Source organism: Cyrtonyx montezumae, unplaced genomic scaffold (genome assembly GCF_038088225.1).
Source record: "Cyrtonyx montezumae isolate F1298 unplaced genomic scaffold, pur_monq_1.0 scaffold_3, whole genome shotgun sequence".
Lineage (NCBI taxonomy): Eukaryota > Metazoa > Chordata > Aves > Galliformes > Odontophoridae > Cyrtonyx > Cyrtonyx montezumae.
In genome coordinates this window covers 83,591,221-83,616,644 of record NW_027072034.1, presented here as the reverse complement: position 1 = coordinate 83,616,644, position 25,424 = coordinate 83,591,221, and the positions used below count along the sequence as shown (strand labels likewise).

The following is a 25,424-nucleotide window of genomic DNA, read 5'->3' as shown; positions in this document are numbered from 1 at the left end:
TGTTCAACACTGAAAAGCCAGGGAAGGAAGAACAGGTCCCTTCTTTATTTTTGACAGCAGCAGACAGCAAGGCACAGTTTGCAATTTCTTTGTAATAGGACTCTGAGGAAGTCTCAGGGACTAACCAAAAAAGTTCAAGCAGGTGCATAACATGTGGATGGAGCAAATACCATTTCTGCCTCACTGCTCCATCATCAGCAGGGCGAGCAAAACTTCCCCCTTCTTCCCCTTTAGTACAGCTCATCTCCCAGTTCCCAGCTAGGATCACCTCAGCCACAACTGTACTGATTCTGCTGTTGACAGACTGAGGTCTTGTTTTTTTCCCATATATACATATATAAAATCTCCAAGTGAGGGTTCCACATTAGAGTATCTTACATTAGAGTATCTAAGGCAAGTTTCTAAGGCAAGTTACATTGTTCTGCTTCCTGTTTCTCACTTACTACCCCCCTAGCTTCCTTTTGTACTGTTAATGCCGTTTGCAAGTCTACTGTGTCCAGGTGGTAAGTGATGGAGCTTTAAAATAAAAAAAATAAAACACACAGGAGGGATGATGACAACATGAGTTTTGACCTCAGATCCTGTCAGTGTTGTGGTTTAGAGCAACTCTTCGCAGAGGCAGATGCACATCCAACAGAAACAGTAGTTCAGGAATACAATCAAGAGCCTGAAGAACCTTCACATGGCTTAAGCTCAATGACACAAGGAACATGACTTCAAGATGGTGACTGGCCACTTGTGAAAGGCCACCCTCCCCCTGAGCTCTCAGCAGCCAACCATCTAAGCATAAAACTTAGATCAAAATACACAGTAAATAGCTGGAAGCCCTGAGTGAAACAGCACAACCCACTCCAGCCCAAAGCCCACACAAGAAGTGTCTTATATTTACTCAAACCACCATGACGAGGCTGAAAGAAGAGGTATTATTTCTTGCAATTTTGCCCAAATTGAAATAATGAGAGTATGCAAACCTCCTTCCTCATTTTTAATAGACATAGAGGAAGAAATGGAGCTCTGAGAGCAGAATAAACTCAAAGGGAAAGCTTCGCAAGATAAGTTGGGCATGAGGCTGGTACTGAGTCTAACTGCACTGAGACACAAGCCTGTAGCAGCAGGGCAAGCAGCATGCTGGTACATGCTCAGACCAGCACATGCATGCAGCACGCCCCATTCTAACCCCAGCAGCACATCAGAACCAGAGCAGACACTGAAGCCTCCAGCATTCAATGTTAAGAGTTGCAGGATAGAAGTTTCTTCCAGAATGCCACCAAGGTGCATAGTTACAGAGATCAGGAGTGTTCCTGGGCTTAAGGCATTTACATGCAACTGGTTGCAAGAGTTCATCCTGTTAGGCAGTGAGCTACAGCACGGAAGCTTCACACGCTGCCTCCTGCTATAAGAATGGGAAGCCAAGCAAAAAGCATATAGTGTTAGCACCACATCCTGAACTGGTTCATGCCTTGAGGAAAAACATCTGCCTAAGACAATATGGGGGCATCCTCTTATAATCCATCTTTATTCATAAAAATCCATATATAAAATCTTCCATTTCCTTTTACAAAAGCAAAGATGTATGAGCCTACTCAATCCCTCATCTCCATGGATGGATGGTATGACACTTTCCCCCCCCACCCCGTTCCTCTCTCTTGCTTTCTCCTGCAGTCCATGTTTCTTCATGCTTTCTTCAGTTTCAGGTCCAATTCCGCACTTGCAAAGACAAAGTACACACACACACACACAGAGGAGATGATGGAGAGGTGGTGTGGGCTGTGCGTGGAATGCTCTACAGGCGCTTTTTAGTAATAGGTCTCTCTTTCCACCCAACCTAAAAGAAAGTAAGAAGGAGTTAGTTTTCAGGCTGATTGAGCATGAAGTTCACAACAGCTCCTTTCAGGCTCTGAAAACTTGCACTGTGATACCCATACTAGAAAGGGACCTGGTCGTATAATAGAAACCCTTCCCACATTGTTCACGTGATGCAGCTTTCATGCTTTATTGTGACTTCCCAAAACCACCCAAGCATTAGGTCTTTTCACTTAGTTCAGTGTACTGATACTTCCATACACCCAGAGAAGACAAAGAAGGACAGAGTCCTTAATTTGAACCAACCACACTTAATTTTGGAGACATGCTAGCAAGCCTCCAAGGTTGGAGAGAAGCACTGCCTTGCAGCCCACTGCAGTATAAGCAGCTCAAGTTGGGCAAGGAAGGGAAAACAGCAATACACCTTCATATGGTGTTCAGCAGCAGGAGGACCCCGAGCAGGAGCTGGGGAAGGAAACAGACCAACAACACATTCTTACCACCAGGATTGCGTCTGATAATGAGCTTTCTGATTTCATCATAGAGGAATATGAGGAGGGAGTATGGGAAGGCACAGAACCACCACGTTGGCCTGTTGGGAGAAGAGACAGTGAAAACAGACAAGGGAGATGCTCTTTGCTTAGCAGAGCTCAGAAATGAGGGCACAGAAGAATGTAGATCTTGAAGGCTGGCAAGCTGATGCTTGCCAGCATGCCCATTCCCACAAGGCTATGGCTCAGTGAGAACCCTCCAGGCCAAGAATTACCTACCACCTTCTTGCTGCAATAGGTTAATCCAGTTCTGGATATTCATTCCAAGACAAGGTGGGTCACAGCATCTTTGTTCTGTATCAGCACCTCCCCACCTATTAATCCAGCTACACTTCCTCTCAATAAATGTAACCTTTGTACCCATGGCCTTGCTCAAACTGCATTGGTTTCCCTTATGACTTGCACGTGTTACCATCCAGCTGCTACAGGCACTGGGTAGATGCCAGCTTTTCTTGCTAACACTTCAAACTCCAAACAACACTTCTGAATGGAACACAAAACATACCAGGAGTTTTTGCCACTGTGATTTCATGAAGGTTTAGTGACAGGACTGTTCAAAGTTTGAACAGGACTAAACCCTGCCATGAAATGTTGCAATGCTGTTGGGTAATAATCAAGATGCTGGCACACTCTCAACCATTAGGAAAGTTACTACACACAGACTGATCCATCTGCACTTATGGAATAACCTCTTTCAGAAGGCTGTGCAAATTTTTTGGAAGGCACAAAATGTCATGGCCAATTATTCAGTAAAGAAGAGATACTTGGCTTATGTTTTACTGCCAGTTGAATTGCTTTCTTTGGAGGTACAATCCTTCACCCCTAAGAAAACAACCATATATGTACAAGAGCAGCTGCACCACAACATTAATATAGAGGTTGTGCTGCTAATTATTAAGAGAGTTTGCAGTTCAGTGCCCCAAAAGTATTTCATGGGTAGTAAAGAAAAGCAAATCTCTAGGGAGTTACATGGCAACAGAAGTTCACTCATTCCCTCTAGCCTGAGTTCTTCTATGTTAAGAGTAGGTTTCACATTCTATAAGCCTCTAACTACACTCTGACTTGTTTTCTCATTTAACATTGTTCTGTGGTGCAGCCTGTTGCACAAGCAGCAAGATGCAACTTACTTGAGGGGGTACATCCTGAGAGCAACATCCATCCCAGGGCAGTAAGACAGGAAAGCAGCTAGAGCAGTCTCCTCAAAGAGACCAAATATTAGGATCTTGTTCCTAGTAGAAACAGGAAAACGGTCAGGGACAAAGTATTCTTGTGGACAGCATTTAGTTACCATATAGTAGAAAGGAGATGGACATTCCAGACCAGAATGCCTACCAGGTGGGAACTATCAGGTGATCCAAGCTGACAGCTCAGCTATCTGAAGGGTCTGTTATGTCTCTACAAACAGACAACTATACAAGCCATACAAGTCAGCTGCCCTCATTGAAAGTTCAGAGAGCAGCTGGGATTCACCAGATCAAGACCTCAGCTGCTCTGCTACCACACAATTGCTGTGCTGGAATATCCCCCTGCCACTCTCATTTGAGGTGAGCTAGCTTCCCACTAAAGTCTGCACTTCATTTTGGCTCTGCCTGGCAGGCTGCAGCTGATCATACAGAGAGACATTTAGTTCCTCTTCCATCCATTTTAAAGGCACAAAACTGCTCAAGACCTATATACCAAGATGCTCAGTCACTGCTGTGATGAAGAACTAGAATGCCATGCCCTGTAGCCCCACATCAAATCCTCTACAGACAACCCTACTTACTTCATCCCCTGCTGGAAAACAGAGTTCCTTCGGGTCTTACAAATAATCAAGTCTGCCCACTGCACAACCACAATGCTGACAAAGAAGGCTGTATGGCAAGTGAACTCCACAATTTTTCTCTGTTCGAAGGTCTAGAAAACAGACAAAGCAGAGAGCAATTTGTTTAGACATATTGCCTTTGCTCTCTCTGGCATGAACACTAAGTCCAGCAGGCATTAGTCTTCTGGCTGATGACTTCTGGACTGTGCCTCCAAACATACCCATTGCTGTCCATAGCTGTCTTCAACATCATTAATCCATCGGTCATCCCACTGAAGTCTAATCCCTAGTAGTCCAGAGGGCCAGAACCCATTCTCTGCCATGATTACAAAATAGGTGAAGAAACCTCCAAGGGCCTGGATCATACCTGAACAGATAAAGCAGAATGAAACTGATGAACCGACTGCTCAGTGCAACTGTAACAGAAAGCAGTTTGTTGGAGACCTCAACCACTTTCTGAAGCTCAGTCTCAACTGACAGCTGTAGCTCACAATAACAAACTCCAACTTTTTTGCTGAGCAGTTTCTGCTCCCAACCTTCATACGGAGTTAATTCTGTTCCACTCAGTGCCGCAGAGGACAGCACATAAAACTCCCTTTGTATTCTCATTAAGCCTCACCCACCCCCCAACCTTTGCAAAAAGCAGTCAAGAAGGTTCCCAAGGTCTGCTGCAATTAAGCATGAGCTTCTATCCTGTGAACCGGGCACGTCTCCGTAGCGGCTTTTAATCAATGCTCCTAATACCATGTGTTTAGGGATATGCTGGAGACAATCCTTTACTTCTAATTAAACTAACAATGAAATCTATGTTCTTGCTAAACAAGTCTGAACCAGAGGAGAGCTGGTTGTCAGCCAGCTCCTTTACAGTGCTATGCAATTAAATAAAATTACTGTGAAAGTAATTCAGTGGATCACAGTGCACAAGCCACTGCTATGTGCTGTGGGGGCAGAATCAGAGCAAGATCTTAACAGCCTGAGGTTCTGGTTTATGCAGCCCAAACCTCAACCCTACAAAAATAAGCAGAACAGCAGCCGACTCAGGAGAGCGCATAAGCCTTGCTACCATTAAGTCCAGATTAGTGCCAGAGAAAACAGCCCAGCTTACCAATCTGCCCATAGGCCATGCTGATCAGCCTTTCATTCACCAGCTTGTCTGTCTTGGGATTTCTCGGCTGCCTCTTCATGATGTCACTCTCTGCTTGCTCATATGCCAGGGAGATAGCAGGTACCTTTGGAGGTGGTATTAGACTGCTGTTACAACCACTTCTGTTTGCCACTGTACATAGCCATCCCTGCCTCACATTGTCAGCCTGAGAAAGAATACTGCCCAAAAATGCCAGACAGTATTTAGGCGAGGACCTCCACACTCTTCCACCCTCCTCATTCTGACCTTACAAAGGGTGCTCAGACATTGTAAGCACGTATTTATAATCTTAGCACCAAAGAAAACTACATATGAGCATTTTCCTTCTACTATTTTTAGAGGGTACTAGAAACACCCATATTTCCTTTAGAGACAAAAAAAAGGAAAAGGCATTCACCATGTCAGTGCCCAAGTCAATGCAGAGGATGGTGACTGTTCCCAGTGGAAGGGGTATGTTTGCAATGATGAAGATCAGGAAAGGCGTGATTTCAGGAATGTTACTGGTCAAGGTGTAAGCAATGGACTTCTTCAGGTTATCAAAGATCAGGCGCCCTGAGGCAGGGAAAAGAAAAGCATACCTTTTGCTTAACAGAAGTAGCTCACAGGTAGCTTCAGAACAAAGAAATGCAAAGTGTTACTGCAGTAAATTGAAGAGTTATCTCACACCTGAAGGGTGTTCTACAAGGTAACAAGGCCCATGTATATCAATCAGGTCATCACCCATACAAAGTACTATTTTCTAGTCATGAAAATGCTTGTATGCAAGGCTCACTGCAGTATGATACTAAGTCATGGTTCCTCGAGATCAAACGAGGTACCCCCTCTTAAAGAGCTATTATTACTGAGAGGAAAACATGTAAGACAGATGACTGCAGAGCTGTAGTGACAACTCAGAACAACAAAGCAGCTACTATCACCTAATTGCTTCCCACTGGTAGCTGTTCTAAAGCAAAGTGATGGTTCCAAGGAAAGGCAGAGGACTTACTGAAGAAGGAAAGTCTCTTTTCCCTCCTTCAAAACACTTGTTGAGGAGACAAGATTCAGAGACAAACCCTCCAGAAATGACTATTTCAGAAGAAATCATTAACATTGCTGACAAGTGCCCACATGCTTGAAGACACAAATGTAGTTATAAACTCACCTTCTTCAACCCCAGTGACAATAGAGGCAAAGTTATCATCCAATAGAATCATGTCAGCTGCCTGCTTGGAGACATCTGAGCCAGCAATACCCATAGCAACACCAATATCTGCCTTCTTCAGGGCTGGGGAATCATTCACACCATCACCTGTGACTGCTACAATGGCACCCTAGTCACAAAGAGAAAGAGGCAAAGACTGGAAGCCTTCATTTAACATTTGGGGGTAGAGGAGGTTTGTCTCATCTTCAAGGAGACAAAAGATTCAAAGTATTTCATTGTTGTGAAGAGACAGCTGTTTCTCCTTGTCCTCATGCCAACCCTTTTAGGTTCTTAGGCTTATCAGAAAATCACACTGCTCCCTCCTCAAAGGAGGGGAAGGAAGAACTATAGCCATGCTGAACCCACTGCTCCCAAGTACTTTCAAGACATTTAAGTAGTATGTCTATTGACAACAGTGCTAGGATCAGAAGAAAGTTTCATCACTAACTATGCTCCTGTAAGACCTGTATACGTATGTACTATGAAACGCCTCATGGCTGCTCAGGAAGTCTGAAGTCTAGTCCTGGTCCTTTATCTGAGGGCAACTAAGCCATGCTACTTCAGAAGGCAACACCATTTGGTAATTTATTTGCATATGGTAATTATTCTGATTAAATCCTTGGTCTCCTGTCTCTTACCTGGCGCTGACAGCCTTCCACAATTATAAGCTTCTGCTGAGGAGATGTCCTGGCAAAAACAATTTCTGTATGATGAAGCAGGATGTCATCCAGTTGCTCACTAGTCATGTCTTTTAAATCAGAGCCATGAACGACACATGCCTTAGCATCCCTGCAATCAAAAGGCAAGATAATGTTTCATGTCAAGTTATACTTTCTCAGTAGTTGCATTTGATCCATAAAGCTATGGCTGTTCAGTGCTCTGGGTAAAGATCAAATCCCTACTATGTGTGGCAGAAGACAACAAGGCAATATCAAACTGACAACCCCACAACAGTCTGGGATTTTTAGTTTGCTCTGTTTTTTAAAAGGCATCAAGGTATGCACAGCCCCTACCCCCCAGCTCTTAGTGCCCCTGCAAGAAAGGGCCCCCAGGCTCAGACAGCTGTCTAATGCAGGCAATTTTTCCAGACTAATCTATGTTTGGCTCTTCAGAGAGATCATGCTATGCCAGTTCAGTCTGTTTTACTCTCTTCAGCAACAAAAGCTGATGTTATATTTAGATTGGTTTGGCACCCTGCACACTAGAACAAAATACCACCTCTAACCTAGTATACTACCTCTTATTGGTCAAGGTGACTGCTGCACAGCTAGTGATGTCAGGCAGTTTAGACAGGGGAATTACTTCCCCATCCTTACAGGCAGCTGTTGATATGCTCAGTCACATAGCCTGGCAATCCTCAGTGTGTGTTCCTGGGCTGTGAAGCTACTCTCAACAAGAGGGAGAAGTCAGTCACAATACTCATCTTCTCTCACAAATTCTTCCCACAGGTTATCTCTATTCACAGTTTAAAAGCTGCATGGCTGTCCTCCAGCCCAAACACAGGCTGGGATAAGCTAAGCAACACAGACAGACTGGCCTTCCTGCAAACAGACCACTTACACTAAAGTACATTTTCTTAGGTTGCCTCAGTTCAGCAATAGTCTGTGAAGGCAAGCTTTAACCCCTAAGAGCTCCATCCTCATGCTTATCCTGCTTGTTGCTGGTCAATAGCTACTATTCCTCCAGTCATCCTAAGTCCTGTTCTGTTTGCCCACCAGCAGTCAGGGCCAGCATAGTTAAGGAGCAAGGGCACTGAGTAATCAAGTTCAGATGTAGTGTTTTAACTCTTGTCTCAACAGTAAAAAAAGAAGTTAAGCCAACTTTTGTAGTCACTATGCAAACTAAATAGGCTAATAGGCAAATCACTTCCTTCTGCCAGATTTCCCCCCCCACCCATGAACCTTTTAAGTTATTCTCCTGAAGTACCTTGACTAAGAATATGTTAAGTCTACTTTTGTCCTCCCCTAAACCTCTACTAGAGGAGCTGAGAGCACAGGAATACACTGTTTCAGGTCTGCAGTAGCACTGTTCAAAATAGCCCCCCAGACAGCCACCCTTCTCCCCCATGCCTCTACCCAGCTAATCCTTTCTGCTCAGGACACAGAGCTTGTGCTCTCCATCCAGTCATCAGGTTCTTTTCCCCCAACCTGGGGGCACATCATCAAGATAGGAAGCCTGAAAAAGGAAGAAACTGATGGAGTTTTCCCATGTAGAGCTTACTCCTAACCACTTCCCATGCATAAGAGGCATATACATTCAAAATAGTGTTGTGCATTCTCCACATAATTCATGTGACATGTTGAAGAGCCACAATACACTCAGCTAGTAGAATTCAAGCTTTCCACATCTTGGGAGAGATGCTAAGAGACTACCCAAGGCAAGGAGAAAGGCAAATGCTTAATCCTTTGAAAAGCTTTAGCTTTCCCCACCAGTCAGTACCTAGGGTTGACCTGGCTGACAGGAATGTTGAGTCGAGCAGCAATATCTTCCACTGTTTCGTTGCCCTCAGAGATGATGCCAACACCCTTGGCAATGGCTTTGGCTGTGATCGGATGATCTCCAGTAACCATGATAACCTAGAAAAGAAAGACTTCTGTGAAAGCCTTGCCAAGAACAGCACTGCCCAAGAGACAGAATAACTTCAGGCTGAAGAAGCCACGTGGCTTATTACATTAGCAAGTCTTGGCACAGAGCAAGCCTGAAACATAGGCACACAACTGTCTTGTCTACTTAAGACAGATGTAAGCATAAGACAAAACATAATCCTGAGTAATGTCTATTCAGTTCATTCTCCGATCATCTTCATCAGTACTGTGGGACATACAAAATACACACCTGAGCCAAACCACATGCTCTGGGACACCAGGACACTGGCAGACACCACCCTCCAAGTTTGGAATCTAGCTCTTTTTTTTTTTTAGTCATATACAACCACTTAAATTTAACTTGCCATAAAAGCCTGAAGTAGCACTGGTCAGAATTTGACCAATAGTTCCCTTCATCTACGTTACAGCCTCTCACAGAGTATGGAAAGTTCTTCAGATCCACAGGTGTAAAAACAAGGCATTTCTCACAGCCCAAGAAGCAGCTACCTTAATCCCAGCACTCCTGCATTTGCCAACAGCATCTGGAACAGCAGCACGAGGAGGGTCAATCATCGACATCAATCCTACAAAGCAGAGTTTTTCTACAGGAAAGTTTACTTCATCTGTGTCAAACTGGAAGCCTTCAGGAAACTGGTCATCAGGCAGAGCCAAGTGACAGAATCCTGCAACACATCAAAACCCATGTTTATTCTGCTCCTACCTACTGGGAAGCAGAGTGAACACACTGCTTCTGCAAACAGCTAAGCAATAACAGGACAGTACCAGAGGTTTAGCCAGGGCTACTGAAACAGCACTCACAATTATATTCTGATAACTAATAGCTGTTGCTAGGTACCCAGACACAGCATGGTTCACATGCAGTGGAGCAAGTATAATATGATGCAACCCCACAGAGATTGAAGGTCCTAAGCATTTTGCTTCATTTTGAACCAAACAACCCAGCTGCTAGGTAAGACCCGACCCTGCAGACTGCCTTTTAGATTAGTGGCAAAAGGCAGGGTTGCTCCTAAATGAATTGCTGAAAAGACCTTGTCTCAGCACTATGGCTACACTGCAGGAATGAAGTACAGTGCTCCACCTAATCAACAGTGACAGCACACAATATTATGAAAGCTGCTTTTCCTTACCCAATACCCTCTCCCCAAGGCCCCCCAGCTCAAGGTAGGCATTCTGAAAAGAATCTTTCATTTCCTCATCCAAGGGCTGCACTTTTCCATGAATAAGAATGCTGTCGCAGCGATCCAAGATCCTCTCTGGAGCTCCCTTCATCACCAGCAAGTAACGAGATTCTGATGGATTTGCATTCTTGTGGATAGACAGCTAGAACAGAAGTGGAAGTTTTTAGACATGCACTGTAAATGCCATGAGTAATCACCATTACTTAGTGCCTTGTAACTACAGTAGATCAGAGCTGTTTGTGACGTTCTGCTCTAGCTTTCATTCATCCACACTTTAAGGAGTTGTGCAAAGTAAGGTACATCTACATAGTCTTTACCATTACCACATAACCACAGGTGCAGCAAAGGCCTTTTGAATCTTAGTTTCACCTGTAAGAACACTTTCCTGTAGTTCACTGATACCCACAAATCAGTGCTCCTCCATTCTCTGTGCACTATTGCTGCACAGGTGAGAAATATGTCTGATCTTCCAGCCATTGACATCTAAATGCCAAAGCAGCTCCAGAAGCTCTTACACTTGAGCTACATATTGTTTCACTATCTTTACAGACTTGAGCAGTCTACAATTAGTAACAGCTAGACAAGACTTTGGTATCAGAAATTTTGAAGTGGTCTGCACAGAAACTTGCTTAAATACTTCACAAAGTGTCTCCCCTCAAGAGAGGACATGCTTACCTGGTACTTATTGGTAGAGTTAAATGGTATTTCCACCACTTTGGGATACCTTTCTCTCATTTCTTTGACAGAACCACAGCACAGTTCAATGCATTTCAGAAGTGCAGATTCAGAGGCATCTCCTGCTACTGCTCTCTGAGCAAAAAGAGAACTATTAAAGGGTACATTCTTGTGAACTCGACACAGAAGGCAAGACATAAATATGAATTAAAAAGAAGTACATTCATTTCAGCCCAGTCCCAGCTTCAACTGCCTAGGAAAGCTTTCTGGTCTTTCCCAAGTATCTGATCTCCCCCTCAAGCAGGATGGCAAAGAGTGTGATGGAGGAAGTGTTTTTCTAGTTCCATTTCCTCTGCCCACTGCAAATCTCCTGAAGTGTTAGACCTCAGAAGAGATCAAGAAAGGCAGATGCCTCTAGTTTGAAGCTCCTTGTGATTTGTGAAATTTAATCTCACTACCATTAGTGTAAAAGTGTGTGTGGAGGGGGGACGAGGACACTTGTTTCTTTCAGGAACTTACCTTAAGAATTGGTACATTTTCCTGGTTGGCCTGAAACACAGCACGGTTGCAGAGACCTGCAACTCTAGACAAAGCAGTCCAAGTAGCTGAACTCTTGTCAAAGGAAGCACCTGAAAGCAGAGGAAAATGATATAAACCAAAATAAGCTATGAATTCAACACTCCAGAGGAACAACAGCAAAAGCATTTACCTCAGAAACGAGAAATTCAACTAATGCCTGTTAAGCACATTACAGCTACTTCATATCCCTATCTTAAGTACAGGATCCCCCTTCAGGTTGTCTCACTTTATTCATCATGCAGAAAACTGGATGGAACAGCCCCCATAGGAGCAATTTAAGTACAGATACACTGCTTTTCCCAAGCCTCTTGAGTTAACTTCAAGAGAGGAACACTTAACTGATAAGTCGATGTATTTTCCATGAAGAGAAGCTTTCTATGTTTATTTCCACTGCAGTCAAGCCAGCCATTTTCAAGCCAAATCTGAATGCTTCCAAATAGCACTTTATTTATAGCTTATTACTTTGCACTAGTGTTGACTAAAACCAGCAAATCAGCTTTAAGTAGTTCAGACAAGAACAATGTTTTGAGGTGACTAGGGGAGACAGGAAACAGCAACACCACTGCAAAAAGGTAATGCCAGTGATGAGTTACAAGCACAACCTTTCAAAGGTAAATGACAGCTAGGAAACTCCAGAATTCAGCTGTACTAAACATAGTACAAGAGAGATAAGGACCTCTTCACTGCACAATGACATTTCAAATTCCTTACCAGGAAGTTCCTTCAAGAGACACTAATGTGTTTAAGTAACATGTAACTTTTTCTTATTAAACCAAGAGAATAAAAGAGGGTATTAAAACTAGCAGGTTGGACACATGGATCAAACAGAACTGTAGCATAGTGCTGAAGTTTCTGTAGGTTACCCAAAGCCTTTCAGTGCTTACTATAGATCCTATTAGAAGCCCTGCACCATGAACTAGAGCTAAAAAAAAGTGCAGATTCTTGCACAGAAGGCTTTATTTCAAACAAGATGCCTCAAATGCAAAGAGATGATCTTACCACTCTGGTTCTCTGTAGTGTCAGCCTCATGAATCTGATTGTCAAACCACATGTGAGCAACTGTCATGCGATTTTGTGTCAGGGTGCCTGTTTTGTCAGAACAGATGGTGGATGTAGAGCCTAGAGTTTCCACAGCTTCCAGGTTCTTCACCAAGCAGTTCTTACGAGCCATACGCTTGGCTGTTAGCGTCAGACATACCTGGAGATGAGGAAGACAGATAGGTTGGATGGGTTAGTGCACGAATTCAGTACTACCCAACTCACTGTTGGCATGGAATGATAGCCTTCTGTGCCTTGCAGAGTCCACCTATCAATTTTGCACTGGCAAGGTGAGCACAGACTGCAGGTTTTAGGCCCAGCTGATGGGTTTAAATGACAACTCCTTCTCCACAAGACCTCAAAGTTTCAGTCTCCTGCTTCTCAGTGGATTAGAAAGGAAATACCCCAGACTAAGATTCTAGTCAAAGTCACATTACCCTAATCAAAGGGCTTTTAAAATAGGTGGAGGCATGCCTCGTACAAAAATAGCTCAAAATAATTCTGGAGATTGGGTGGCAGTTCAGTGATAAAGGAAGCAAGCAGCCCCAGCTATCCCTTCTCTCCAAAAGCTCTGTGTGGTTCTCACTCTCAGCAATTCATTCCCAGTCTCAGACACTGCCCTGCAGACCAAGGTTGTGTGGAAGCCACTAGCTTTGTCCATCGTTATCTACTACAGAGGAGCACAGCCAGAAACTCTCCACCTTTTAGGGAGACCAAGTTTTGTAGAACCTCTGCCAGGAAGAACAATAGAGAAACTTGCTGGAAACTCTAGTGGCCCTCCATTGTTGGAGGGGCACACAGGTGCCAAATGAAGAGTACAGTGGAAAAGCACCTGACCACAACAGAAAGATCAGAGGAAGACAGATCTAGAACTAGCCTTACTCACTTAGTTCTACAGTTCCAAGTCACTGTGCAGGTATCACTCAGAAATCCACCACTACATGAACAGCTGTGACATTTGACAGTCAGTTACACAACTGGCCCAAACATAATACATCTATAAAACCTAGCCTTATACACTCACCACATACAATACCTAGAGAACTTCAGATTCACCTCTGCAAACACCCACTGGTCATGAAGTACTCCACTTCCTGAAGTACCACACACCACTTATTCAAGTCAACCTTTTTCCAACTTCACTCACCGTTACTGTCGCGAGCAATCCCTCAGGTACATTGGCAACAATGATCCCAATGAGGAAGATGACAGCCTCCAACCAAGTGTACTCAAGGATAAGTGAGAGGATGAAGAAGCTGACACCAAGAAACACAGCCACTCCAGTGATGAGGTGGATAAAGTGCTCGATCTCCATGGCAATGGGAGTCTTACCCCCTTCCAGTCCAGATGCCAGACTGGCAATACGGCCCATCACAGTGCGGTCTCCAGTGCTAATAACAATGCCACGGGCAGTGCCTAAAAGAGAAAGAGGCTTTAGAAAAGGAAAACATACCAGAACACACAAAACTGAGATTGTTTAGCCTGACAGACAGCTTCGCAAGCCTGGTCCAACATAACGCAGGTAGACATCCCAATGGGCCAAGATCTCCCACCACAACTTTCATGCTCTCCAATAGGATGGAGATATTTGGAGATAATGACTACAGTCTTTCTGCACAGCTAACCGAACTGCATGCCCTTTCCCTTCTCCCCAAAAGAGTCAAGAGTCCACTTGATTCAAGTGCCAGCTGCATAGGGAATTAAAGATGGAAATAGTCTTCAAGCAGACTAGGCCTCTGCTTTAAAGGAAGAAAGAGGACACTTCCTCTTCCCAAGGCATGGAAAAGAGGCTCTGAGCTGCAACACAAAGAGGACCTAACACCATACCTGGAACTGCAACAGAAGTTTTACTGGAAATATCTGAAACTTCTGGCTTCTGCAACAGCTGCATCATTTGCTATACCTCTGCCTAGCCCTCTCTGTATCTGCAATAAGGCACCCATGCCTGAAGACACACCACATAGCTGGGAGAGAGATGGTAAAAACAATGCTGCAGAGTCATCTTTGCCCATTGTACAGTACTGGGGGTGGAAAGGGCAGAACCTTTGCTGGAAACTTCAAGCCTGCTCTTACGTAGTAGGAGTGGGTTACAAATATGCTGAATACACACACAACATTTGCAATGCTCTCCCACAGTTAGTTCCCTCATGTTAACACTTCAGTTCACAAAGACAGACACATACCTTCCACACAGTTGGTGGAAAAGAAGGCAATGTTCCTGGTTTCCAGTGGGTTCTCATTGGAGAAGTCTGGAGACCTGGTCTGAGGCTCTGACTCACCAGTAAGTGAGGAGTTATCCACCTGCATGGAGCAAAGTACTACTTCATACACAGGCAGAAAAGTGATCCAACAGTGAAAGCCAATGAAGCACTAGAAACCCTCTCACTCCACCTTCCTTTTTTACTCCATCATTCAATCAACTCACAGCACAGTAGACATTCTTTGATACCAATTTATGAAGTTTTCAGCCAGTCACTGCTATACCTTGCAACCATGTGCAGATATGATCCGAAGGTCAGCTGGAATTCTGTCTCCTCCTTTTACCTCCACAAGATCTCCAACCACAACACCTTCAGCATTTATGCTCATCTTCTCACCATTCCTGACTACAAGAGCTTGCTGAAAGACAGTAAAGAAACAACCTATGTCACAAGCAACTCCTAAGGTGCTCAAAAGATCCAAGTATCTTGAAATAGCACTAGCGTTAGTATAAGTAGAAACCTCCTTAGAACAACATGTTTATATCAGATACTGAGATATATCTGAGTTTTAAGAAAGAGCTATTTTTGTTTTCTTGACACTAAAATTCCTTGTTGTTGCCAAGGTGATAGCAAGATAGCTCGGTATGATACAGAGAGTCCATGAAGTAATCTTAAGTTTTAGTGCTTGTTTATCTCACCAGTTACAGAACTATCAAGAAAGCTATGGATGTTAATAAGCTGGTGCAACTCAAAAGGCTGCCTGGAACTGCCCTGGATTACCCACATAATTACTTGGAGCATAAAGAACAAGCACTCACCTCAACATTAAAAGCTAGATACCCACACTAAGAACCTGGCAAAAAAAAAGACATTTTGTCTCCTAAAAGCCAACACCTATATTCACAGCCAAGCCTTTTGCAATTGAAGCTCATTACAGTTAATAACCCTGAGCAAGTTTGGCAGGTCAAGGAAACTTAAGTTTTCTGTACCTGAGGCACCATGTTCTTGAAGGACTCCATGATCTTCGAACTTTTTGCTTCTTGGTAATATGAGAAACAGCCAGTAATGATAACCACAGCTGCCAACACAACACCTAGGTACAGCTACAAGGAACAGAGAGAGTGACTGAGAGCAGGATTTACCTCAAAGGCTTACAGTTTGCTCAGATAAATTGCTTGGTATTTAAGTATGGATATAATTGCAGCCTCCGTACATTTTGTACACAAAGGGTATCCACAAGCCACTGTTGTTAAGACAACATGAAGGAAGTCAGCTGCTCATTTAATTATGTGGAAGCACTCCAAGATACGTTAAGCAGGGGAAATTCAGTGGGTGAGCTTATGGGAAAAGCTTCTGGACTGAATGATTAAAGGAAGCTGATACACTCTGAGCCACAGGCAGGCTGAGGAGACTGAGTTAAAACAGACATTTTTACTTACATTATCAGAGTTCTGCTCTCCCTCCATCACACTTGTAATGCCATAAGCCAGAAAACACAGAAGGGAACCAATCCACAACAGGAGTGAGAATCCTCCAAAGAGCTGCCGACAGAACTTTACCCATTCAGGAGTGGTAGGTGGAGGTGTGAGGGTATTTGGGCCATCACGAGCCAAAATTTCAGCTGCGCGTGCAGGAGTCAAACCCTAGAAGAGAATTTGCTTTTAGAGGCATTGTGAAAAGACTGACTGAGGAAAGCAGCTTTGAATTTGTTCACCTTCTGCTTGAGAAGGCAGGCAGAGTCCTGCTAAAGAAACAAGGAGACGACAGAAATTCATAGCACAGCAAATCTGCTGCAGAGAAGAACAGGATGTGAAGGTTGAATGTGAGAAGACAGAACCACAGAATGCTGGAAGACACATAAGGAGCCAGCAGATCACAGGGCTACAAGCACAAAAGAAGGGCAGGACAAGACGACCAGAGCAACAGACTTCAGTCTCTGAGGAACTACCCAGTGCAATTCAACCTATCAAATCATGGAACAAGTGAAAGCTGGGGTTATGAAGATGATGACACTTTGGATTGGCTTTCCAGGAAGTTCAACTTTTAGAAGCCAAGGTCTTTGTAGGGAAGGAAACTTGCCTACTTCTGTCAGACAGAGCAGATTTGCTGCTAGATGGAGACCAACAATAAAACACATTAAAGCAAACATAAGCAAAAGTGCAAAAAAAAAAAAAAAATCACTGCAGAGCTTCTGCACCAGCCTTTGAGGTTAGCCAGGATATTTGTACACCTTTTACTATAAAAAGGTTTTAACTGCTACTAGTCATCATTAAATCTTCAGGCATGCACTAGTTCACTAGGCTACATCTGCAGTATAACAAACATTTGCCTTTATTACAAGCTCCTTGGGGAAAAAAAATCCAAGAATCAAGTTGACCTTGGAACAATCTGGAGGCAGATAACAGTGACTTTCTTAGAAAATAAAGTCACTAAGCCATTGCAGGCAGGCTGTGTAGTGGAAGGAGGAAGAGGACTATTTGCAAGCTCAACAAGTTATGTTTCTCAGGCTTTAAGAAACTTAACTGGAAGAACGGAGATTAAACAAACAACACAAAAAGTAAAAAAGCCAGACCACCCAGGTCTCCTATTGTGAAGTGCCCAAGCAAGGAGGGAGAAAAAACAGTCTACCTACCCGACTCAAGTCTGTTCCATATTTACGATGAAGTTCATCAAGGCTGAGCTTATGGTCATCCTGAAAGACAAGTAATAGATGAGGGAGTGACCACAGTCATTGCAGATCAGTCAGCACAAGCTCAGCAGTTCCCCCCTACCATGTTTCCTATCTGCATCATTCCAGCGAGACAGGGATTCTTTCCAAGGAAAAGATAAGCTAGTCTTGCTATATCATTCAGCAACTTAAAGCATTCCTACAGCTATTTGGGTACAACATAACAGCTTTTTAAATAACTTCTGATTTATCTCAGTGCTGTCTTTATGCTCACAGCAAATTCTGTGAAGTCACAGTGATTTTTTGGCATTTTGTTTCTTGGGAGTGGGAGGTAGGGGGACAAACGAAAGTAACTGGGAAAGAAGGTAGGAGTATATGGAAGACTAGCTCTGTAATTCCACAAATCTTAAAAAGCACTGTCAGTTTAAGCAGTGTTTCATCCCTCCTCCTCCCCAAAGCTCCATTTAACAGCTAGGTTACTTTCAACTGGGGAAAGAAAAAAACCCAGTACACAGCAGTGTCTCACTAAACAGTGACACTGGAGGGCATAGATGCTTTAAGCAAGCTTTGTTACCAAAGAAAACCTGAACTTCAAGCATGCTTTTCAGTAGCTCCTCTCCCAAGTGAACAGGGAGGGGAAAAAACAACAAAAAGAGCCCAAACTCAATTACACAGCACATAAATAAAGACTGTATCAACTTCAAGATCAAATCTAAGCTCATACAGATGAGCAACACCATCCAGCATTCATAGATGGAGATGGGAGACACTCCTCACAGTCTCAAACATGATTAGAAGGAATAATACTGAGGTCAGTCTGAGCTGAGGCCAACAGTAAATGGAGCTTTACTGAACAACTCCACCATTCCAGCTGGAATGAAAACAGCAGTCTTCCTCACGTGTCAACAAAAAGCCTGCACTGCTGCTATCCAGACAATAATAGCCTGAGTGAGGAAATGCAGGTACTCTTTACTACATGTAACACAGCTAATCAGGGACTTGAATTCTGCCTCTAATGCTTTTTGAGAAGTGGTATTTTCAGGGCCTAGTGCACGATCCTCTCAATACCAAAAGACTTGCAAGGTATCCACCCTAGAGACAAAGGGAAGAAAGGAAATCAGTGCTTTCAGTCACACAATGCTGTCAGCTCCCCAGCACTTTTACCACTTAGTCATAGGAGGCACAGCACAGAGCTTTGGAAGCAGTGAACACTGTTAGAGTTGTTTGTTCCATGCCTTACAAATCTTACCATTGAGACTTCCTTTTTAAGCTCATCCATGTCCCTCTCCTTCGCCTTTTTCTTCTTTGTGCCATGTTCTGATGTAGCAGTAGGCTCATACTTATCTCTTCCAGCCTATAGGAGACAACACAGTACTGTTAAGAAACAAAGTTAATTCTACACTAGTAGATAGCAGCTACATACGTGAGACTGCCAAGTAGACAAAAAATAACATTAATGAAGTGGTTTATCTTTAAAAAAGTGAGCTATCACCAATTACTACCAGCATGATTAATACACAGATTATAGACACACATCTAGCTTGGATGAGAGCAAGCTGCGCACTATTCAGTCAGCCTTGGTGTGTGAGCCACTGCTCAAGCAGAAAAAAACTATTCCTAAATACAAATGAGTATTCCTTCCTATGCATTAACTTTTCCTCCCTTTGCTCAGTCTTCCACACCCTCTGGGAAGAAAGCCTATCAAGTGAAGATAAAAGGTGGTATCTCTAACAAATCAGATTTGAGGGATAAGTTCTAAGCTCTTTCAAATTTCAGTTTGGCACACTAGCTGGGCTGTTACACAATGGAAATCTGCTTTCAATTTATGGAAGTCTGCCCAGCAAGAATGGTACACAAAGTAGTAATGCACCTCCACAGACTCAATCTGCACACAGTCTTGCTTCAGCCTCAGAAAGCTGATGAACTGCTCAGAAAAGTCCCTTTACTGAGATGGACTTCCATTTGTACCACCTATGATTAATTCTACATGAAATTTTGCAAGGGCTTAATCTTGACACAATGTGGTAAACAAGCACCCAAGGGCAAAGAAAGTGTGAGGCAGCATATACGAGCATCATTTAATACAAAAACTACAAGAACTTTGACACATTGTCAGACACCAAAGTCAGGCCTCACAGAGCAGTTCCTCCTATAAGTATTGCAAAAGTTTCCAGACCCTCTCAAGTCTCTGATTATAGTTTTCCCTTCCTTCCCCACCGCCTAGGACCTATAACACCCTGACAAGTTTTACATGACGATAATTTCACCAAATAAAACCTTTGAGAAATATTTTGAGATGAAACAGCAATTAGCAACGACACAGCCAAACCAATAACAAGACAAAAGGAGTTGCAAAGACACTGCCTTGCTCTTCACACAAGTGCCTCAAATCACATATTGGATTCCTCAGAGTGCTCTGGACACGTACCACTGTTAAAGCCCAAGAACTGTCCTGATCAGCAACAAGCATGGGAAATTTATTAGTTACTGCAAGAAAAATAGACAAAACTAAAAGTGAAACTATACTAAAAATGATTTTTTCAGAAAAAATAAGTCAGCCTCTTTACAAAAACCAATCAGGCACACCCAGGCCAGGATTTTAAGTGCTCTAAGCAAGCGCTGGGTGCATTGTGCTGCAGCCATATCCATGCACTTCACGTGCACAGAAGCCTCTCTTGCCCTGTTCACTAAGGGCAGACTTTGCACCTCCCATATACCTGCATGCAGCTACAGTTGCACAGTAGAAACAGTTTTAACCAAGTAGAAAAGTCAGTTTGCCACCTCCCATCCAGGAAAAGGGCACACAACCGCAGACTGTCAGCATTCTTAACATTCTCCTCCCTGTACCTAAATTCCCATTGCACTATTAAAAAAAAAAGCAAAAGCCTCAGAACTTCAAACAGGCAGTGTTCACATTCCAGCATCACAAGAATTTGCTACAGGGCAATTCTCAAGTCACTGTGAAATTTCTCTTCAGTCTGAAGAAAACATCTTTGACTGCTGAAGTTGCAACAGTCCCACACAAAACACGTGCTTCTTGCTCACTTCAAGAAAACAGTGATTATTAAAGAGGCTGGAGAAGACAGGGTCCTGCCTGGCACTGCAGCACCTCTGCCTCACCCCTTCCCCAACAGAAGAGCCTGACAAGGTCTTAGAGGCAATGTGAGGACTAAGCAGCAAACAGCCTGAGAACATAGGAGTTGTAGCTCCAACGTGAAAGGACTCACTGCCTTTATTCAAGCACAATTTGCTTAGAAATCCTTGCCACCAGCTGCAGAGTGGGTTCTGCAAGAAACCACAATATCTTCCCTTCCCCCTGCAGCACCTCATCCTTAGATGGAAGCCAGCCTAGCAGCATTGGTCTCAGCTCTCGCTTTAGGGTTTTAATCATTCTAAATCTGAACTTCCTGCTCTGTCACTCACATGTGACCTTGAGGAACAATCACGGTGCTGCCCGTTCTGTTCCCTGTGGTTGGGGCCATTGCACCGTGCTGGCAAGAGGAAGCTCATCAGTTCAACAGAGACTGAACAGTGCTGGCTGGCCTGCAAGGGGCCATCCATCCCACCCCTCTGAGTCAGAAGATGTCCCTGCTCTCCCCCCTCCTTTTCCTGCCAGACAATGAAGAAAGCATATGGTGCTCCTAACTTATCAAGATGCAAGCACACAGCCTGGACACAAAGGAAGGTCTGTCTCATCAGAAATGTCACCTCTGTTAGTTCACTTAGAGGAATTCTGACTCATCAAAATTGCCACATAGAAGAAAAACACAACTTTTTTCTTCTCGTGGATGACTTTTTCCATTGGCTCAGACAGAACACTTGTAGGTATCAGGGTAAGGAGTCCTACACAGCCCCCAGCAATCCTATTGTCTTTCAAAGGCAACTTCTACATTTCCATCTGGACTAATGGAGCCATTCATGGCTGATGTTCTAAACAAGCCACCATTGACCAGGAAACAGGAGGGGTGCAAATCAGCAGATGAGTTCATAAGTATCCTATTCTAACATCACCTAATCCAACCAGCAACATCAAGTAAATGCCAAAATAAATTAAGCAGTCTCTGGAGGGCCGGACTGTTCCAGTATTTATGTCATTACAATCAACCGTGCAGAGCAAATAGTGAAGTTACTGTCTCGCTGTCTCATGAGACAACCTTCATTAAATACACTAACCAGATGAGACAGCAGCAACTATTCCTACTGGACTAGAAATGCTGCTTCCACAGCATTAAACAAGAGACACAAACGCCCTCCTGTAAGTCTTCCTCCTGATTCACCTCTGATCCCTCAGGTCTGCCCACCTGCCACAGCTGAGCAGGGTCCTCACAAAGCAGGATAACACAAAGCAGCTTTTACTTCACAGCCTGTTACTGTTCATCATGAGTGCTTCTCACTGGGATTCAGAAAGCAGGCAGCAGCTTCCCAAATTACAGGATAAGTCCTCCTTGTGTGAAAACAGAATCAAACCTTGCAAGGGCTATCATGATCAGGGTTGAAAGGGAACCACATAGTTTTCTGCATAGTGGGACAAGCATCTCCACTTCTTGTGGGTCTGCTTGAAGACCCAGGTGCAGAGCAGGCTTCCTAAACACCAGCAGACAGCTAAACAACCTGCCCTGTTCTTATTTTGGTGTTATTCCATATTGTTTTTCTATATGTAATCATACAGTTCTTGAAGTAGAATATTAAAGCATCTTTACTACCACATCAAGATGGCTCCAGTGCTTGTGAAGCTAGGGGAGATTAACAGGCTGGACACAGCTCTCCCCTTGAGGAGCTGGTATCTTCAGCAACCCTTGTTGACACTGTGCAGTATGCCAGGACCCCACTGTGCTGCTGGAAGCCCACAGGTGCAAGTGGCTTGTCAGATACCCTTTTTATCCATCATGCTGCTTTGAGAGCATGCAATGACTAGGCTGGGGTTTTCTTTGGCATCCTCTAAACCATACAAATAATGAGTGGGAATATAAGAAACAGAGAGGAGGAAGACTAATATTGACACCTTAACTGTCCCACATAAGGGCTGCTTTGATTGGCAGTTCCCCTCAATTGGTGCATTAGACGTAACCAGGATTCAAGCACTAGCACCAATCTCCAGAAGCAACCTAAAGCAGGTAGTAAGGTGTGACAAAGATGGAGAGAAGCACACTGCTGTCTCCAAACAGCGATGACCTCCAGCCTGCTCTCCTCCCCTATACACACACACTCTCCCCAGATAATACACACGCCCAGGGCCCTCCCACTGCCATCTGAAGCCACACAGCATCAGCACAGCAGCTCACACACACACACTCTGCAGCACCACACACCCACGGGAAGGAGATTCCTTTTTGGGCACCCCAGGGTGGACAAGTGAGCTGTTCAGCCCAGCAGTCACACCCTACTTCTCCCCACAGCCTGACGCTTTCACATCTCTGTTTTTCAGAGGGTCCCCATTACTGCACGCTCTCACCACTAAATGAGAGAAACCTTGTGACTTATGGAATAATGAAGCAGTGTGTGGCTGCCTCAGACTTCCCGGCAGTACACTTCAGCCTCAAGCTGATTGTTTACTATGCACACAACCCACGTAATATGAAGTGAAAATCCACCTTCTGTATTAGAAAGCAATTATAACCCTCTCAATGAAGCCCAGACCCCAAAACCTGTTGCACCGCTACGTTATAAAGATGATTTAAAGCATCCATAGGACTGCATCAATCCCCACCCCCCACATTTCATCCCTCAGATGAGATCATCACACATGCTGCCTGTTGCTCACTAGACTGAAACACATTATGCTGGGGCAACTAAACTGCAAGAGGACTTCACCCATGCAAGAAAGCGGCCCCAAACCCTACTCCACAGCCCCTTTTTCCAGATGGTTGTCCTTGATCTGTTCACTCAGGCACTGCTGTTACCCCACACTGATTAGGACATCATGTTTGAGGAGCACTCTGGAAACACGCAGCATTGCTGAATTCCACCACCAAAGAAGGATGGGGGGGATAGGGCCAACTGGTCCGAGGCACCCCACAGCCACACTCCCCTCAGGGAAGCAGAGCAGCCTGGAACAGCCCTGTTTCTGGGCAGCATCCCTCTGGCAGGCCTGATAGCTCAGCTGGTTGGCAAGCAGGGCAGATAACACCAGATCACGCACACTCAAGTCCTGTGTGGGCTCATCTCTTTCCACTGCAACAGCTGGAACCAACGATCCTTATGGCGATCCTACCCAACCTCGAGCTCCTGCTTGTGTCTCTGAGAGCCTCCAAACACACACAGAAGGACAGAACCTGGATGGAGGGCTTCTCACTCCACACCATAACACAGAGAACAGGTGGACTGACACAGCCCTAACGCACACACCACAGCATGCCGGGAGCCTACCACCTCAATTAACGATAAGGTCACGCCTAACAGCCTTCCTTACGCCACCAGCTCCTATCCGCCCTCAGCACCGCGCGGTGCCAACTTCCCCCCCCTCCCCGGGGGCCCCGCTGCTGTGAGGAGTCTAAAGTACTTCCACGAGGCCCACGAGACGTTGGGGCAGCCGCATTTCGCAGCGCGGCTCCAAAAGGGCATCAGATAACGTCGGGCGAGGGGTTCCCACACCGCCCTCACCTGGAGCCCCGCGGAGCCGGCCGGCTTCACGCCTTACGCGGCCATTTCCAACGCCCATCTCGAACTCCCTCCCCGCCTCCGTCCAGCCACGCCCGCAGGGAATCGCCACCCACCGCCGGCCTCGGCTCCGCGCTGGCCCCTCGGCTCTCCCCGGGGCCGCCGCTTCCTTCCCCCGAAGCCGCACGACATGGCCGCGTGCCTCCCAGACAAAGCGGAGCCGGCACCCGTTGTCCCCGCCTGCGGCCCCCGACCCTCCCGCTCCCCCCCGCTAACCCCGCACACGGCCCGACCGCTCACCCCCTTGCCCATGGTGCCGGGCGTGCGGACCACGCGGCCGGCAGCGAGGAGCGGCGCTCAACGACGCCACGTGGCTCCGGCTGGTGCCGAACAATAGCGGCGCCCCGCCGGCCGCTCCGCTCTGCTTCCCTTTCCCTCGCTGCTCCCGCCCGGCTCCTCGCCGCCGCAGCTCCAATACAGCACCGGCTTCCCGCCGGATAAAGTCCCGACCGCCCCGCCCCCTCCCGCCCGCAGCCCGCCCCTCCAAGCGGAGGAGCGGACCGTTTAGCGGGGGGGAGGGGAGGGGTGGTGTTCGGTTTGCTCACGTGGGTGTTAAGCGGAATCACCTCGGCCGCCCTAACCGCGCCCTGCCCGAGAGACGCGCCGCCCCGGGCTCCTTCTGGGCGCGGGGTGAGGCCGCCTGAGGGCGCTGCGCGGCGCTGCCCCCGCTCCCGCCGTGCTGCTGCCGCCATGTCGGGGCGGTCAGGGCGCCGTGGGCGCGGCGGCCCGTCGCTGTGTCGAGCTCCGCTTGGTGGCCCCGCGTTCGCCGAACCCGTGCCTGGTCCGGCAGGTGGTCTCGTAGCTCCCTTCTCTCTTGAACACGTGAGAGACGGACGCACGGAGAATCACAGAAGCGCAGTATCCCGGGTTGGAAGGCAGCTGTGAGGATCATCAACTGCAGCCCCTGGGTCCACGCAGCATCACCCAAAACCCAAACTCTATGTCTGAGAGTGGTGTCCAAACGCTCCTTGTGCTCCTCGGGGCCATGCCCGCTGCCCTGGGCACCCTGTTCCATGCCCACCACCCTCTGGTGCAGGACCCTACCCTGAAGGTCTAGCACCATGTGTTCACTCTTCTGCCTTTGTGCTCTGGCAAAATAGCTCCTGCCCTCATTCTTGTCAGCTCAGAAGAACTGGCAGGACCCTGAAGTGCCTGGGGAAACCTGATGAGGAAGTGTTCGGGTGGCCTGTTCCCTGCAGCAGGCTGTGGGTCTGACGAGGGCCTTGGACACACAGAGCTAGCTACAGGCAGTGGGAATGCTCTTGCAGATGGAAGAGCTTTCATTTGGATAGGTTCTGAGTAGCAAGGCTTGAAATTCCCCGTGGCAGGAGAATAAGACT

The 25,424-nt window shown here is 45.7% G+C and overlaps 1 protein-coding gene across 1 annotated transcript; it reads right to left on the bottom strand.

The window, feature by feature from the left end:
• Positions 1-1,489: 1,489 nt before the first annotated feature.
• Positions 1,490-24,533, bottom strand: ATP1A1 (ATPase Na+/K+ transporting subunit alpha 1). Its single transcript, XM_065742115.1, has 23 exons — positions 24,325-24,533; positions 18,677-18,781; positions 17,392-17,451; positions 16,199-16,402; positions 15,749-15,862; positions 15,043-15,177; positions 14,742-14,859; positions 13,706-13,974; positions 12,520-12,718; positions 11,461-11,570; positions 10,942-11,076; positions 10,216-10,408; positions 9,575-9,750; positions 8,922-9,058; positions 7,121-7,271; positions 6,444-6,612; positions 5,700-5,854; positions 5,264-5,387; positions 4,380-4,525; positions 4,120-4,250; positions 3,482-3,583; positions 2,304-2,395; positions 1,490-1,825 (listed from the first exon to the last, which is right to left on the bottom strand). Exons 1-23 carry the CDS (start codon positions 24,334-24,336, stop codon positions 1,797-1,799), a joined length of 3,066 nt encoding a protein of 1,021 aa, XP_065598187.1. The 5' UTR covers positions 24,337-24,533; the 3' UTR covers positions 1,490-1,796.
• Between the last annotated feature and the right edge of the window lie 891 nt (positions 24,534-25,424).